This window comes from Procambarus clarkii, chromosome 27, assembly GCF_040958095.1.
Source record: "Procambarus clarkii isolate CNS0578487 chromosome 27, FALCON_Pclarkii_2.0, whole genome shotgun sequence".
NCBI lineage: Eukaryota > Metazoa > Arthropoda > Malacostraca > Decapoda > Cambaridae > Procambarus > Procambarus clarkii.
Window position 1 is genome coordinate 2,209,981 of NC_091176.1, and position 18,047 is coordinate 2,228,027.

At 50.8% G+C, this 18,047-nt stretch overlaps 1 protein-coding gene across 4 annotated transcripts in view; it reads right to left on the bottom strand.

The window, feature by feature from the left end:
- LOC123762713 (protein Skeletor knk) overlaps positions 1–18,047 on the bottom strand; it is a 145,938-nt gene that overhangs the window by 56,823 nt on the left and 71,068 nt on the right. For all 4 annotated transcript variants that reach the window (XM_045749423.2, XM_045749424.2, XM_069332245.1 and 1 more), the window contains 2 exons: positions 16,705–16,843; positions 8,395–8,494 (listed from right to left, as the gene is read on the bottom strand). In XM_045749423.2, the coding sequence (XP_045605379.1) occupies positions 8,395–8,494; positions 16,705–16,843 (239 nt within the window). The remainder of the gene's footprint in view (positions 1–8,394; positions 8,495–16,704; positions 16,844–18,047) is intronic.

Here is an 18,047-nt window from a genome sequence, read left to right on the forward strand (position 1 = left end):
TACCCCCCCCCCCAAGAAAAACAAGAAAAGCAGACTGTCATCATCCTAACGCACTGCTCGTTCGTGCCGGCCCCACCCCACTTAAGCCGGTCGTCAGTCCCCAGTTTGGAAACTGAGCAAACGGAAACAAAAACCACCAACTGGAGGGAGGAAGGGTGCCAGGGAGTCTCCGGGACTCACCTAGAAAATGGCGTTTCATTACATTCAACGCTGGTTTTCTGTGGGGAGTCCTGTTGGCTCCTTGGAGCTAGCTACCCAAAAAGCGGTATAAAGAAGGACTCGCCCGGGAGGCGACTGCACCGCATGACCATGATAAAGACGAGACAACTGACTGCAACCACCGACCCAAGGTAACAAGACCACTGAGGGCCCGGGAGACATTATCTCGACATTATGGAGATAACGGGCAGCCAGCACCCTGTTTGACCTCCAAACCCCCATGCCTGAATGTCAGCCCAAGACATGTTCCCAAGCAAAGCAGCAAGAGCTGCAAACTTCCAAACATCATGGGCGCGAGGGTAGACTGCAGGTTGGCTAGATGTAATGACCCTGCTGATGACCTGAGAGACCAGAGTCCTGGAAAAGGGAAAGAGAGATACTGGGTCAACCCAGAGTGTCCCTAGACAGAAAGCCTGAGGCACGCAGGTAACGGTGGAAAGTCACAACTGGACACAACACATGATGCACCCCTGGCCTGACCAACCAAGCATCGATAACTCACGGACCCCTCCAGAATCCCGCCGTCTCATTCTTCGGCAGAAAAGGAGATTGCTGCAAGCGAACAATATGTCCACCAGGACCAAAAGCGCAGAAGCCCCTGTGCCAGAAGAGAGCATGAAGCTCCGCATCCCAACTCTCAGAGGCAAAAGCCAACAAAAACAAAACCTTGTGAAAGAAGTCATGGACCAAACAGGCCACCACAAAATGAAGCAGAAGTTACATCCACCCTGAACGCATGCTGGAGCATCCGCCAGTGTTGCACGAAACAAGGCGACAGTATTCTGCTCAAGATGCCTGTCCTGAAAGAGCCAAGAAAGTAAAGACAAAAGAACACAATCCAAAACCGAAGACAACCTACGACAGGAAAGGAAGTGGCAAAAAGACCGCCAAGAGACTTAATACTGTCACTGAGAAGAAGACTGCAGGTGGGACACCATTTGAGAAGCCACCTGATCACAACACAGATGATGGTACTCTTGTGTCAGAAATACCAGACACGAAGTGCAGAAGAGTACAGAGAACTAGTAAGGTACCTCACCTGCCTGATCCGCTGAAAGAGGAGGAACCACAGAAAACTCTCCGGGTTTGGACACTAAGCAAGCAGCGCCTGAAACAGTCTCCGTGGTGTAGTGGTAAGACACTCGCCTGGCGTTCCGCGAGCGCTATGTTATGGGTTCGTATCCTGGCCGGGGAGGATTTACTGGGCCAATTCCTTAACTGTAGCCTCTGTTTAACGCAACAGTAAAATGGGTACTTGGATGAAAAAACGATTCTTCGCGGCAGGGGATCGTATTCCAGGGACCATAGGATTAAGGACTTGCCCGAAACGCTACGCGTACTAGTGGCTGTACAAGAATGTAACAACTCTTGTATATATCTCAAAAAAAAAAAAAAAAAAAAAAAAAAACAACGCTGGGGCTGGCCACCATTAGGCCAGAAGGAGAACCTCTCCTGATAAGACTTGGGCTGAGCCAGAAGCAACAGCTAAACCAAGGAAAAGAGGTGCGGGTAACCTCACCTCAACCAGACATGCTGAAAATAACCAGCATTAAATGTAATGAAACGCCATTTTCTGGGTGAGCCCCGGAGGCTCCCTGGAGCTTATCTGGCTAATGTATGTTATATTAGACCGGGACATTAGCTAAGGAGTTCAGACCTACCAGGGACCAGCGCCAGAACCTAGCCCCGTCAGAGAGGTTTCAGGGAGCAATGACCCTGGAAAACCCCTTTGTGGTTGGGGTTTTCCTTATCTGCCATCGACTGAGGTTAGGCACCCAGAAAGGTAGGCAAAACAAAACAAACCCCACATGGTAAAAAACTAAAACAAAAAACTGAACAGAGAGGTAGAAACTCCCTACAATCACAAGGAAACAAGCAAACAAGCAAACGTAATACACTACTGCCACACCGCTCATCCGCGCAGCCTTCCCTTTCAGAGAGGGATGGGGGGCCCCGGACCTCATCGTGCCGACTGCACAGCACCCCAGTTCGGAAGCTAAGCTTCAACAAACGCGAAAAAACTGCCGATCGGTGGGAGGGAGGGTTGCCAGGAAGCCTCCGGGGCTCACCCAGAAAATGGTGTTTCATTACATTCAACGCTGGTTTTCTGTGGAGATCTCCTACAGCTCCCTGGAGCTTCATACCCAAAGAGAAGGAAAAGAAAGGGCTAACCTGGGAGGCGGCCGCCACAAACTCTGCAACGTGAAGCCGAGACAACAGGTTGCAACCTGCGACCGAAGGCAACAAGAACGCACAGGAGCAGACGCGCATAAAGAATGGGCGGCCAAGAACCTGTGCAACCCTCAAATCCCTGCACCCGAAATGAGCCCTAGACATCACCAACACAGTAGCAAAAGCTGCAAATGTCTGAACAGCACGAGCGCAGACAGACCGCAGGCCAGAAGACTGAAAAACTCTGCAGACGACCTGGGAGACCCGAGCCCTGAAAACAGGGAACGAGGGGAACCGGATCAACTACAGCGCATCCCCAGACACAGTACGCAGGTAACGGCAAAAAGCACAACCGGACAACCCAGGACACACCCCCGGCCAAACCAATCAAGCATCAATAACCCAAGAACCCCTCCAGAAAGCAGCCGTCTCGACCGTCGCCAGGACGGAGAAAGGCTGCACATGTACAAATCTACCACCAGTACCAAAGAGCAGAAACCTGAACCGAAGGGGCTACCATAAACTGAGGAGAAGATAAGAAGGCACCCTGATCAAGGACCAGGATGGCTTAGGCGACGCATGAGCAGGCCGGAGGTGAAAGAAAACATGAGAAAGCGTACGAAACATCATACTGTCGCCATGACGAAGCTCGAAGGTGGGACTCTGTCAACAAAACCACCTGAACACCACAGAGATGGTGATACCCGCGTCAAAATACCAGACGCGAAGAGCCGAGGAGAAGGCCGAACCAGTCACATACAGGACTGATTCAACCTGCCGAAAGAGGCGGAGCTGCGGGAAAACGCCCCGGGGTTCAGACACCTATCAAGCAGCGTCTGAAAATAAAGCTGGGCTGGCCACCAAGAAACCATAAGGACTGCTCTCGTGGGAATGGGCTGCAACTGAGCCAGAACCCGAAGCAACAGCTGGACCGGGAGAAGAGGAACAGGTACCACCACCTCGACCAGTCTTGCCGAAAAGCATCCACCGTGAACGCCTCGCAGGTGGATAAGGGCGCCACATAAAATGGGCGACGCCTAGACCACGCCGACTCAAAGACGTCCATGGCCAGGAGACCATACGTCCAACAGAGCCAATAAAACGAGTCGGCGACGACTGGCCAATCTGCGAACAGAGGAATGAACCGAGACAGCTGTCCGCCAGGACGCAGGACACACCCCGGACATCAACCTCATGGTTCGCCAAACCCCGAGAATCCAGCAAACGAGCCACTACGGAACCAACCCCAAAGGTCAACACCTAAGAGAAACCCTGTGGTTCTGGCAAGAACCGCCAGAGAACAGTCCGAACGGAGCTGAATGGTAGAGCATCGAGTGACCCAAACCCTCCGAAGCGCAAACCAGACAGCTACAAACTCCTGAACCGTGCTGTGAGCCCGATGGATGAACAGACTCCACCATCCCCGGCCGACCTGGTGAGCACTGGTCACGAAGCCCCAGCCGAGAGATGACCCATCCGTGAACACAGCGAGCGAAGGCTTGGCACCTCGGGGAGGTGCCAAGGCACGGAACCCTGAAAACCCCAAAGAGGGAGCTGGTGACGCAGCACCAACACAAGATCCCCGGAGGAACGAACCCAACGAATGCAAGAGCTGGAAGGGGAGTCTCCGAAGGAGCCAAACAGACGGCGAAGCCAAACCCGACCCCGCGGGCAGACCAGCATGTCGAAGTTCAGACTCCCGCATAACTGCTCAAGCAAATGCTGAGCAACCCGGGACCCCCTCATGTACAGCCGAAGGCGGGACCACAGCCACAGTAACACTTCTGGAGGGAAAGACAAGGAGTGGCCCAAGAGCCCTAAACAAGGCCCAGGTCCGAACCCGGGATGGAAACAGATGGAATGGCCTCCAGATCACCAGGAAATCAAACCCGGCAATCTGGAAAGAACCACACCCCTGGGGAGCAGACAAGCGAACTGACTGGGAGCAGACACCAGCCAGTCATCGAGGTAGGCCAGACACTGAATCTCAAGCAGACTCAAACAGGGCACTAAGATCCGGTAAAGATGCAAAAAATACATCAAGTGCCAATTACAAAATAGGGAAGGCTACAAAAGCAGCAAGCCTGAAGCCCCACCACCAACTGTGCCAGTCCCGGAAAACTGGAGAGGAACATGCCAAGAATTGACCTGGAGGTCCAGGGCCACCATCCAGGCACCCGGCCCCAACAGAAGCCGGACAGGAGACAACAGTTCTCCGAGGAGGGCATAGAATCCAGGGTGCAGACTGAAGAAGTCCAGAAGAACCGCAGATGCAAAAGGCCCATGACTGCAAAGAGCAGACTGGAACCCCAGAAATATGGGGCGGATCGACCACGTCCAACGCACCCACTAAGATGACATGATGAAGCACAGGGGAAGAAGCCCACCCCGCCAGCTTTGAACCCCCCAAAGGGGAAGAAGCCGTCCACCGACGCCACCAGAGGCCGGAAGACAACCAAAAGCGCCCACCAACAGCGGGACCATGCGAGAGTCAACAAAGCAAGCTGCTCCCCCAGCCAACCGTCAACAGAGAAGGGAACAGAACCCCTTCCGAAAGAAAAAGTACACACACACATATATACACATTATGTATACAGTATACACATACATACAAGGTATGTTACACACACGTGTGTATACACCTGTGCACACACACACAGCGTACACACGCACATGCGTACACACGCATGCGTGTGTACCGCAGAAAATTCACTTTCGTAAACAGAGTGGTAGACGGTTGGAACAAGTTAGGTGAGAAGGTGGTGGAGGCCAAGACCGTCAGTAGTTTCAAAGCGCTATATGACAAAGAGTGCTGGGAAAACGGGACACCACGAGCGTAGCTCTCATCCTGTAACTACACTTAGGTAATTACACTTAGGTAATTACACACACACATACACTTTAAAAGAAAAGTACAAGTCACCAACGAGTGGGCAGAGAGCACCACGCCGGCCAGGCAAAGAAGGCACAAAACTGCATCAAAAGGCCCACCTCGACAACAAAACCTCAAAGTCCCAGCACGACCACAACATGTGCCAAGACCCAAAAAGATCAGTCTGCAAGCCAGGAAGACCCCGGAACTCCAGAAGGCAGAACCGGGTCACACGAGGAAACAAAGCCCCCTGAACCCACAAAGGGGGCCGAAGAGGAAGAAACCTCCGGAACGAAACCAAAGAACCCAAAGGAACCTAGAATCGAACCCGGGGTAGCCCAAACCACCACATTTGCCACATTTCTGACACCACAGAAAGGCAAAGCACAGCCCCCAGACAGAACCATCAGGGAAACGGTCATAACAGACCGAAAACCGAGGGACAAGGTGTGGGAGCAAGCATAACAGCCAGGGACACCGAGCCCAAACCCAAGGGCCCAGACCCAAAACAGACAAAGGGAAACCCGGTGTAAAATCAACACCCAAACGTTCCCAGAGGAACAGGAAACGGGCAGAAAACACCAGAAAAGCAAAGAAACGACAACAGGAGAATAAAACTCCCTGAAAAAAGGTGAAAACTCACCCAAGAAGCTCGCTCGTACACCCAAGCGCATGTAATAAACTGCAACGCCGCCCTGGTGGCCACGCTGGGAAACTGGCAGCCGAAAATGGCTGCCAGACAGAGGGCTGTGACTGATGCAAAAGATACGAAAACACGCCAGCAAAAGTGGGAAGCAAGCAGACTGGATGGGCAAAAAACTCCGCCCAAAAGCAGAAAAACCCAGGCAGGGGCAAACCGCCCCAGAACTGCTAGCAGGCATCCCCCCACAGCCCCGGGAACCAGCAACAGAGGCCCCGTACAGAGCCGTTCTCCAAGCCCTCCGCCCTTAAAAAAAAGCAAGAGTCAATGGGAAAGGCAGGAAGAAAGAGCCACTGGTAAGACCCAGAAGCCTTGGCAGGAGGAACAGGCTCAAAAAACCTCCGTCCTCCAACCTGAACAGGGCAGTCCCTGAAAACCGCCCGAGTCTCCGCCCCAACTAAACCCCGCCCCGACCCCAAAACCCGCAGACGGTCCAGAGCCGGGAACAGGGAGGGAAAGGGGTGAACAGCACCTAACCAAAACGGGGTGGCCTCGGGGCATCCGAGTGGGAAACCAACCTAGCATGTTGCAGCAACCTAACCTAGCTTGCAACATGGATGCCGCCTGTACTCTGAACAGTAATAACATCAGGAGTTTACTGGAGAACAAGCAGAGAATCTCTCGCAAGACTCCGGGTCAAGGTGCCAGTGACCCAACAGGCAGCATGACGGAGGTAAAACTGGCGACTGTCACCCGGAGACAAGGGCACAGCAACCAATGATCCTGTACAAGACGGGTTGGAACCGGGAAGACACATTCAATGGTCCCCCAAGCCCAGACAGGGGTTTCCAGGGCCCGTAGGTTGACTGCTACGGGAAGCCCAGGCAAGGTGTTGCTAACCGGTTAAGAAGCCCAAACATAAGAAGAGGGTAGATTATAGCACTGAAAACCCCTGAGACGTGTACAATAATGGGGGCCTAGCAGAGGGCCGCCAAACACTACCAGTGGAACTGTAGCCACACTAGGCAGACCCCCACCAGGCATGAAAATAAAAACAAAAGAAAAACCCAGCAAAAGTACACCGTCTCCAGAGGCAACAGGAACCGATCGCCGCTTAGGTGGCAGGCTGTGCAACACCTTGATGCCCTAACCAGCACAATACCAATCCCTACCCAGGGCCAAACAAGGGTCCCCAGCCCCAGCTGGCCCCAAGGGCGAGGCAAATGCCAAAAAGCAAGAACCTCTACGGGAATGGTTCCCGAACGCCCCAGGGAAGATAACCCTGTTACGCAAGGGCAGTACTCACAGGGCGCTTAGGGAAGTCAGCCACTAAGCGCATGCAGCCCCAACACTGATGAGGTACTCCTGGCCACTGCACATCACAACACACGGCAGTGAACGCCACACAGGGCAAACACCGCCTAGGAAACTGAGGCCAGAGAAGCGTCTATCCCGGTTGATATTAGCTTACGAACTGAAGCTTGGCACCCGGCGCGGTAGGTCCGGGGCTCCCCCCTCCCCCTCTCGGGGCGGGGAGGGCTGCGCGGACGATCGGCGCGGCAGTAAAGTGTGATGTTTGCTTATTTGCTTGTTTCCTTGTGATTGTAGGGAGTTTCTACCTCTCTGTTCGGTTTTTTGTTTTAGTTTTTTACCATGTGGGGTTTGTTTTGTTATGCCTACCTTTCTGGGTGCCTAACCCCGGTCGATGGCAGATAAGGAAAACCCCAACCACAAAGGGGTTTTCCAGGGCCATTGCTCCCTGAAACCTCTCTGAAGGGGCCAGGTTCTGGCGCTGGTCCCTGGTAGGTCTGAACTCCTTAGCTATTGTCCCGATCTAATATAACATACTACTATCCCCTACACTTTACTTTCCTCCTCAGCTCTCTCTTGCCTATTTATTGCCTGTCCCTACCTCATCACAATCGACTTGAGAATGGTCCAGGACGGACCGAAACGTCGTCGTCCCTTCAACTTCTAGTGTGTGGTCTGGTCAACATACTTCAGCCACGTTATTGTGACTCATCGCCTGCATAACATACATTAGCCTGATAAGCTCCAGGGAGCCGTAGGGGCTCCCCACAGAAAGGTATTTGTTTCTGGTATGGTGCCCATGAGTTCTGTTACAACCTTCTAGGAAGCATTGAAGGTCCCCCTTCAATGCTGAATTGTAATTGACATTACAATTCAGAGTTTTAAATATATAGAGTACACAAGAGAGGATGTGCAGTGACTTAATATCTAACATATTCAGAGATTTGAGTAAGGGTACCGAGTGCTGTCTGGGACCAGAGTTAGATATTGTTCTAATAGCAGCTTTGTGTTGGGTAATTAGAGGACGTAAATGATTTTGGGTAGTAGAACCCCAAGCACAAATACCATAGTTGAGATAAGGATAGATGAGAGAGTAATAGAGCATCACCAGGGCAGGGCAAGGAACATAATATCTGATCTTAGAAAGAATGCCAACAGTTTTAGAAACTTTATAACTTACTATCCATGCTCATCAGGGATCTTTATGCCTTTTGAGTGAGGTTGGGGTCCAACACCAACCCAGAAATATACTTCCTCTCCTGTGCCATCATATGACATGTCTGAAACAAAAAATATAGAATAATGTTCATTATTAAAAAACATGTCAATTATAAAGCATGTCAGCTCAATAGCCTACATTTCTGGAGGGAGACCCATTGGCTCCCTGGAGCTATCCAGACTGAATGGATATGTATAACTTTCTAGCATCAGTCAATGTGTGCGGAGTTCTTGCCTACTGGGGACCATGAGCCAGAACTCAAGAGAGGCACGAGGAGCAATGGCTTACAGAAACCCCCGTGTGGTTGGGAGCATTCTATGCCTGCCATCGACAGGATCTGGCACCCAGAAAGGTAGGCGTCCCAAAACAATCCCCTATTTTGGTGAAACTAATGCTACCGAAAGCTGAACGAGTGGACAGAACTCTCCAAATGAAAATTAGCAAATGAGCATGACGTCATCATGTCGCCAAGCCGCTGTCTGTACAACGGGAGAGGAAAGGGGAAGCCCCAGACCCCCACGCCAGCAATCCTTCAGTTCTCAGGCTGATGTGCTACTGGCGTGGTCTTGTGCCTCTGGCTCCAGCGATTTGTCTCAGATTCTGTGCCTTGTGGCGTGGACTGTTTCTACTGGTGGTGTGCGATAAGATTCCAGGAGTAATATTCTTCAATACTCAGGCTGCATGTGCCTAAGGCCACCTTCCCTAGGTGTCCTGTAATTACTACCCTTGGGGCTTGGAGCCACCTTCGACAAGTCACCTCGAATCTACTCCCGATGTGTCTTTTACTGCTCGGTACTTGGCCGTCCTTGGAGTCAACTGGGGTCTTTGTTGCCCGTGTTTGTCTCTGGGTAGGGGTAGTTTTCGTCACTGGTAGGGGCGCTAGTTTTCACCTCTTACAGTAGCCAGCTCTGTTCCACCTGGGGTACGTTGTCCTTTTGTGGGGTTTTGCTTTTGTTTTTGTTTTTCTGTCTGGTGAAGGGTCTTGGTGGTTGCCTTGGTGGTTGTCCCTTCTGTGTTAGGGTGTATTTATCTACAATTATATCTATTCTCAGTTTAGTGTGGTTGGTGGTACCCCTTGCTAGGCCCCAGTGAGTGGACACATCCCAGGGGTTCAACTATTAGCAGATTGTTTGGTAGTCTTGTGCGCCAGTTTGCAGTATTCTGCCTGGGCTTCCCTTAGCGTGTTAATAAGGCTAAGACCCCTGGGAAACCCCGCAGGGGCTCCGTGGTCCGATAGATGTGACCCTTGAGTCCTCTCTTGACCTGGCATTCGAGCCTGGTCCTCCTGCCGGAGTTTCTGGGTCTGACCAGTGGGCCTCCTTCACTCCTGCTTTTTCAGCTGCTCCTGCCTTTTCTTTAGAGGTGGAAAGGGGGAGGGGTGGACAATGGCTGAGCCCCGGATCTTCGGGGTGAGGTTCCTGGGGTGGGGAAGGGGTTGACTTGGGGGCCTTGGGCTTTGTTGGACCCCACTTGGATTTCTGTACCCTCGGAGCAGGTCTTGATGTTACAGAGTGTGGGATTCTCTTTTGCTCCCTCCTTGTATAAGTTAGATTTGGCGTCTACCCCTCCCCGGGTTCGGTTCAGTGAACACCGACGGTTCTTTGGTTCTGTCTTTCCAGAGGTTTCCGGCTTCCCGAGCCCAGTCACAGTGGGTGCGGGAAACCTTGCGGCTGACCTGCACAACCAAGCTTTTGCTTTCATGATGGATTCGCGTTCCTTTGTTGTATGGATCTTTGTGTCCTTACTGGGTTCGTTACGAAGTTAAAGAGTCATCCTGGTTAGCAGACTGCCCTTTCTTCTCTTTGGAAGCATGGCATACGTTCTGTTGGTTCCGCACTCTTGAGTGGCGGAAGGCTCTGACGGCACTGCAGGTTTTCCTGGGGGGCGCATTTGAGCATCTCGAGGAGTGCTTGTTTGCCTCTGCCCTTTTGTGGGATGTTGGTATGATGCAGCTTCATGTGCAGGTTCCTTCCCTTTCGGCTGCATTGGTTGAGGAGAACTTGTGTACACGGGGCCTGCTGGATTCGGCCCTGCAGTTCTCCCTCCTTGAGTTGTGCGCTGTTGAAACTGTTCGCGCCGCTCCTGCAGGATGCGGTTTTGCGGTATTTTGCTTCTCAGCTCGCGTGTCAGCTGGCGGTGCTTGCTTCTTCCTTGGAATCTGCTTGGACCCTGGCTCTTCAATTGTCTTCACCTTTTTGTCTGTTGCTGTTTGCAGAGTCTGCGGTGATGCAGTATTTGCAGGCAACTTCGGCTGTTTGCCATCCTATGACGGAATTGTTGATTCTCCGTGGGGTTTGTGGGGGGCCGTCCTGATGAGGTCGTGCCAGGGCTCAGGGTTCTTTTTCTCGTGGTAGGCCAGTGGTGTCAGGTTCGGCGCCAGTGCAGCGTACGGTGCCATCTGTTTCTGTTTGGTGCGGGGATCTCCCTTTGCGCCATTTGTGTGCAACAGTAAAATCAGTATACTGATCACAAATCTCTCTCTATTGAAAAAATTTGAAGGCACATCATACGATCTACTGAAACAGGCAAAGCCACAGAAAGACCCTCGGGTTCAGACACTGAGCAAGCAGCGCCTGAAACCAAGGCTGGGCTGGCCACCAAGGACCCAGAAGGACAACTCTTCCCTGGTAAGTCTCCAAGTGAGCCAGGACCTGGAGCAACAGCTGAACTGGGAGAAACAGGTATGGGTAACCCCACCTTGCCCAGTCCTGTTCCTGCCTGAAGGTGTCAACTCCGACGGCCTCACAGTCGGGGGAAGGGTGCTACATATACTGTACTGGGAGACGTCTTGACCACGTCGATGTGAAGAGATACACTTCTGAAGGCTCAAACATCCAGCAGAGCCAACTGAATGAGTTGGCATCAAAAATCCATTCCGTGGAAAGGGGAATGAACCAGAATAGGCCATCTGCCAGGACACTGGACACCCCCCCGAATGTGAACTGCCAGGAGCGCCAAACCCCAAGAACTTAGCAGATGAGTCACCTGAAGTGATCAGCCCCAAAGAGCCAAAGACTGCAGTGAACCCCTGTGGTTAAGGAACTGAACCATTGAGGGAACAGTCTGAATGGAGCCGGATCGTCGATCTGCAAGCGACCCGAATCCTCCAGAGCGACATCCACACAGTCGCAAACTCCAGCACTATGCTGTGAGCCCGATGGAAGGATGGACCCTACCGACCATGGCCGGCCTGGTGCGCACTAATCACAAAGCCCTTGCGGGGTTTCCCCAGGCCGTTAGCCTTGATAACATGCTGAGGGAAGCCCAGGTAGGGTACTGCGAACTGGCGCCCAAGACTACCAAGCAAACTTCTAAAAGCTGAACCCGGAGACGTGTCTACTCACAGGGGCCTAGCAGGGGGTACCACCAAGAACACAGCTATGTATATATAAAGACCCCCAATTATAGATAAGGGACAACCAACCAAAGGCAAACTCCCCCCACCAGGCAGGAAAACAAAAACAAAAGAAAAAACCCGCAAGAGGACAACGTACCCAGATGGAACAGAGCCGGCCGCTATAAGAGGGGATAACTAGCTGTGCAGTACTCTGCGCCCCTACCAATGATGAAAACTACTTCCTACTGAGAGGCAAACAAGGGCAACAAAAACCCAGCTGATTCCAAGGATGGCCAAGTATCGAGCACTAAAAGACACAGTGGAGGTAGCTCCCAAGGCGACTTGTGGAAGGTGGCCCCAAGCCCCAAGATCAGTACTTACCGGGCACCTAGGGAAGAAAACCCTAGGCGCATGCAGCTCGAGTACCGTAGAATACTACTCCTGGCTCACACACCACCTGTAGAGACAGACCACTTCACAAGGCACAGAAACTGAGACCAAAGCAGGAGCCAGAGGCACAAGACCTCGCCAGTAGCACATCAGCCAAGAATTGATAGTTGGATCGCTGGTGTGAGGGGTCTGGAGCTTCCCCCTTCCCTGTCCCGGGGAGGGGAAGTTGCACAGACAGTGGTGTGGCAACGTGATGGCATCATGCTCGTTTGCTAATTTTCGTTTGGGGAGTTCTGTCTACTCATTCTGCTTTCAGTAGCAATATTTTCACCAGAATAGGGGTTTGTTTTGGGGCGCCTACCTTTCTTGGTGCCAGACCTGGTCAATGGCAGACAAAGAATGCTCCAACCACACGGGTTTCTATAGGCCATTGTTCCTTGTGCCTTGTCTGAGGGAGCTGTGTTCTGGCTCCCTCAGATGAGGGAGATTGTACCAGTCTTGGCTCTCAGGAAAAAGAGAGCCAGACGTCAGTGGTAGGGGGTCAACCATTGTTGAAAAAGACCGAGTCGTTGGAGCAAATTCCGCTCCTATAATTCTCTTGGACAAAGTGTTATGGAGGTCAAATTAGTGCTTCTACCATCATCAACACGCTGTCAACAACCACAAGGGAAGTGTCTTTCCAAAATCTTATCTAAGTCATTATTGGCCAGTAATGTTAGATAGATATGATTAATTCCGGTTAGGACTCGAATGAACGACTCAACACTGGTAATTAAGCCTTGATCCTTATCTAATAATATAAATGTTTCATCTGATATAACTGTCATATATTAGAATTCCGGCTTACAGCTAGTGCCCTTTAACAGGAACAAGAAGAGGAAACAAGAATTAACCTTGGTACATCAGTTACTTGGGTGGTGGATTAGGCCTACCATACAATAAGATAAGGCACCTCCAAAATTTATTTACTAATGTATGTACTCTAGTTTAATACTGTAGTTTGATTGACTGCATATATATAAATTTAATATAAACCCCCCCTAATGTGTAAGGATCAATTTGTGAGAATATTTCAGAAATACAGTCCACTAAACATCATACAAATTGCTATCGAAATATATAAATTAACAAATATAAATCTATATAAATTCATATAAACTGAATAAATATAAATCTCACAGGTCGGTTCCCACACCACCGGACGCCATGCGAAACGACCTGAAATGCCCACAAATCGTGGGACCAGGCATTAGTGATCAGTGCAAGCCTCTCCCCAATTGCCCCGTCAGTGGGGCGAACCGCAAAAGGGCCGGCGCCCCTTACAAGACCCAGAACCTTGCCCAGAGTGAACACTGCACCGACCAGACGAGGGCGAGTCCAAAGGAAGAGCTGAACCCGAACCTGACACCAGTGGCCTACTACGACGAGAGGAACCCCGAGCCTTGGCACGACCCTTCCGGGAAGGTCCACCACGGGACCCCCGGAGCACCAGCAAGTCCGACATAGGACTGCAAGAAGCCAAAGCAGCCTGAATACACTGTGCAACGGTGGAAGCCTCAAACAAAAGAGGGCAAAAGAGGGAAGACATCGTAAGAGCCAAGGCCCAAGCAGATTAAACAGAGGAGGCAAGCACCGTCTGCTGACATGTGAGCCGGGAGGCATAAAACAGAGCCACCGCATCCCACAAGATCGGAGCGAAAAGCTTCAGCAAGGCAGCCGACGAGCGAGCCGCCGAGGCCAAGGCGCCAGACCCAGGAACAGCCCCAAGCACCCCCACATCCTCAGTGAGCCAGTCGGAAACAGCTCCAGGAGGGAAAAGAAGCGCAAGGCTGCAACCAAAAGGCCCCGAGCACGCAAGTCCTCTACCACCTGTACCACCGAAAGGGAGGGAACCTGCACATGGAGCTGAACGACACCAACATCCCAGGGAAGGGCAGGAGCAAACAAGCACTCATTGAAGTGCTCATGGTTGCCCCCCAGGAAAACCTGAAGCACCGTCGAAGCCTCCCGCCACTCAAGCGTGCAGGAACAGCAGAAGGAGTGCCAAGCCTCCAAGGTAAAGACAGGACAGTCCGCCAGCCAGGACGACTCCGGAACCTCGTAACAGAGCCAGAAAGGGAACAAAGTTCCAAACCTGAAAGCCAAGGGATCCATTGCCGAGACATAATTCAGGTCACGCAGGAAGTTTGCGGCAAGGGCCGCCCACACCACAGCAGGTTGGATGCGATAAGCTGAAAACCTCCGAAAAGATGGAACCGAAGCACCTGGGGAAACACGGAACTGAACCAGGGGAAGGGGCAGACACCAAGTCCAATTCGTATGCAGAGGGGGGAAAAGAAAACCCCAATCCTTGTAACAGTAAGCCTCGCTCTGAGGGTAGAAAACCCAGGCAGGGTCCAGTGGGACCCTGCCCCTCCCCAGCCCCAGGGTCCTCCTTCGCAGGACCCGGGGCTGAGTCCTTTCCCCAAGCACCGACCCCACTAGACAAGGCCGGCGCAGTCGTAGAAGCCGGATATAATGAGGCCCAATGGTCAGACCCAGAGGCTTCGGCCAGGGTAGGAGACTCGAATGCCTCCGTCGCCACACCGGAAGGGGCATCCCGCGAGGCTGCCCGAGTCTCAAGACCAACTAACTCCTGCCCCGACTCCGAAACCCTCAGATGTTTCGGGGCTGGAAGCAGGGGAGGGGGACCAGAACGAACAACAGGAGGGGAAGGACCAGGAGGTGCGGACTGAACCAGGGTCGAAGCGACCCCCACCCCTAAGTCCAGGTCCCTATAAGCAAAACGGGGCATCCGGGTGAGCAACCAACCGAGCGTGTTGCAACAACCAAAACCTAGAATGCAACGCCTGCGCAGCCTGTACCCGAAGATGATCATCCACAGATTGGGTAAATTGAGGCACCAGCAAGCAACAATACTCACAGGACTCGGGGTCGAAAGTCTCACTGACTCAACAGGCTGCGTGATGGAGGCAAAAACAGTGAGAGTTGCCCATGAGACAAGGGGACCGAACAACCCTCAAACTCGCATGAAGCGAGGGGGGACCCCAGGGTCACATCCATCAAACCCACGTGTCCTCTAGAGGATTCCCAGGGTCCTGAGTGTTTACTTGAAGAGGACTCACACTCAGGTAAACCCAGGCAGGGTACTGCTAACTGGCGCCCAAAACTACCAAACTGTCTAAAGTTGAACCCCAGGGATGTGTACACTCACGGAAACCAAGCAGGGGGCACCACAAAGTATCAGGGTGAGGCCAAACATCAGTGGCAAATAGGGCAGAACCCCCACCATGGCAAAAAGAAAACCCCACAAGAGGACAACGTACCCCAAGGAACAGAGTCGGCCACCATGATAGGTGACAACTACCTGTGCAGCACCCTGCGCCCCTTACCAGTGTGAAAACTGCCTCTTACCCTAAGGTAAACTAGGGAGACAAAACGCCCAATTACCCAAAGGGCGGCCTAGAAACTGAGCAGTAAAATGGACACACAGAGGCAGACCCCGAGGAACTTGTGGAAGGTAACCCCAAGCTCCAAGGGCAGTATTTACAAGGCACCTAGGAAAGGGAACCCTAGGCGCATGCAGCCTGAGTACTGAGGAATAACTCCTGGCACTTGCACCCCTGGAGAACAGGAGCCACACACAAAGCACAGCGCTGCAAAAATACTAGATCCAGAGCACGCAACCAAGCCGATAGCATCAGCATCAAGAACTGGGGTGTGGATCGCTGGTGCAGTAGGTCTGGGGCTACCCCTTTCCCCTCCCTGGGAGGGGGGCTGCTCAGACAGCGGCGCGACGACGGGTGACGTCATACTTGTTTGCTCGTTTTTGTTTGGAGAGTTCTATCTACTCGTTTGGCTTTTGGTTGCAATTTTCACCAGAATAGGGGTTTGTTTTGGGACGCCTACCTTTCTGGGTGCCTAACCCGGTTGATGGCAGACATAGAATGTTTCCAATTACACGGGGGTTTCTAAAGGCCATTGCTCCTCTTGGCTCTAGAGGTGGCCAGGTTCTGGCTCGTGGTCCCCGGTAGGCGCATAAGAACTCTATGCACATGATTGATGCCAAAGTCTGACATTAGCATATCAGCCTAGTAAGCTCCGGGGGAGCCGTAGGGGCTTCCCACAGAAAGAGTTGCATTTTTTACAGTGGCTAATTGAGAGAACAAGTTTATTTATTGCCACTGTATGAAAGTCAACATGAAACATTAATATTTGTGCAGTACACTGCGCCCTACCAATGATGAAAAGTACCTCCTACTCAAAAGGCAAACAGAGGCAAACATGCATGGAGGGGAAATCTTGTTACTGAACTGTTTGCAAATGAGCACCTTGCTCAAATTTAAACAAGTGCAAGTAATGTAAAATGTATTTATTGCCAACTACAGTAACATTATTTACAAGAGTAGTTTGGAACCCAATATTTCCAGATTTTTTCATAATTTCTTTAAATCCCTATCTGAGCAATATACTGTACATTAAGCAACAAATATATTATTTTAATCATTACAATAATTACAAAAGTATGATTTCCATATACTCACCTTCTATAATAATGGTCTTTGAATCAACAATTATGACACCTCCTGATTTAACCTCGCCTGTCTTGGACGAGAGTTTGTTGAGAATAATTTTTTGGGGAGGCTCAAATCCCTCTGGAATATAGATGTCGCCAAATGGTTCCTGTTGTGGGAACAAATAGTATTTTATCTTGGTCACTGTTAAATACTATACTTCTTAGCCAGTACACTCACTGATGTCAACCAATATGTTAACATTAAATATAGAAAAAACGTACTGCAGTACATTTTATTTGCATTTAACCATATAGATCCTAAAATAAATAATACAAAGGCCAATAGTAAAAATGGGGAAGATTACGAGTCTTATGTAAATGAAAATCAACTTGAAAACCAATTTAAACCATTACATTGAGTGTATAATGTAAAGAGACTTCTAAAAAGAAATAGTATAGTATATAGTACAATAGTGCTATAATAGTAATAGTAGTACTATAGTAGTAATAGTACAGGGCATAGTATCAAAAATCAAATACTGTACTGTATAGGAAAATCTGTCAATGGACAAGAATATCACAGAGCAGCAAGTTTTGAAATTTTAGATTCTATCTAGATTCTTTAATTCCAAATACCTGTAGTTATAATGCTTATGAGACAACTCTACACTGGTACTGGTTGCATATGTTCACATATGACAATGATAGAGTGATGGTACAGTGATGTATTTCTAAGTAAAGCAGAATAAAAATAGGCTCACTGATATTTAATTTTTTTAAGTACTGCAGGAAAGATGTATACTAACAATTTAAATAAAGCTTAACCAGGCAGGGGCTAGAGGAAATATCTTCATGCTCAAAAAACCAACGTTGAATGTAATGAAACGCCATTTTCTGGGTGAGACCCGGAGGCTCCCCGGAGCTTTACCAGGCTGATATGCTAATGGGGTTCAGTCCCTGAGCCCATTATGTGCCTCTGTAACCCTTTCCACTACCGCCCACAAGATGGGTATGGGGTGCATAATAAATGAACTAAACTAACTAATATCAGACTCTGGCATCAGTCATGTGTATGGAGTTCTAGGGCTTACCGGGGATCACAGCCAGAACCTGGCCCCCTCAGAGAGGCAAGGGAAGCAATGGCCTATAGACACCCCCGTGTGGTTGAAAGCATTCTATGTCTGCCATCGACCGGGTCAAACATCCAGAAAGGTAAGCATTCCAAAACAAACCCCTATTCTGGTTAAAATTGCTACCAAAAGCCGAACTAGTGGATAGAACTCCCCAACAGAAAACAAGCAAACTACTATGACGTCACACGTCACCGCGCCGCTGTCTGCACAGCTCCCACCTCCCCGGGAGGGGAAAAAG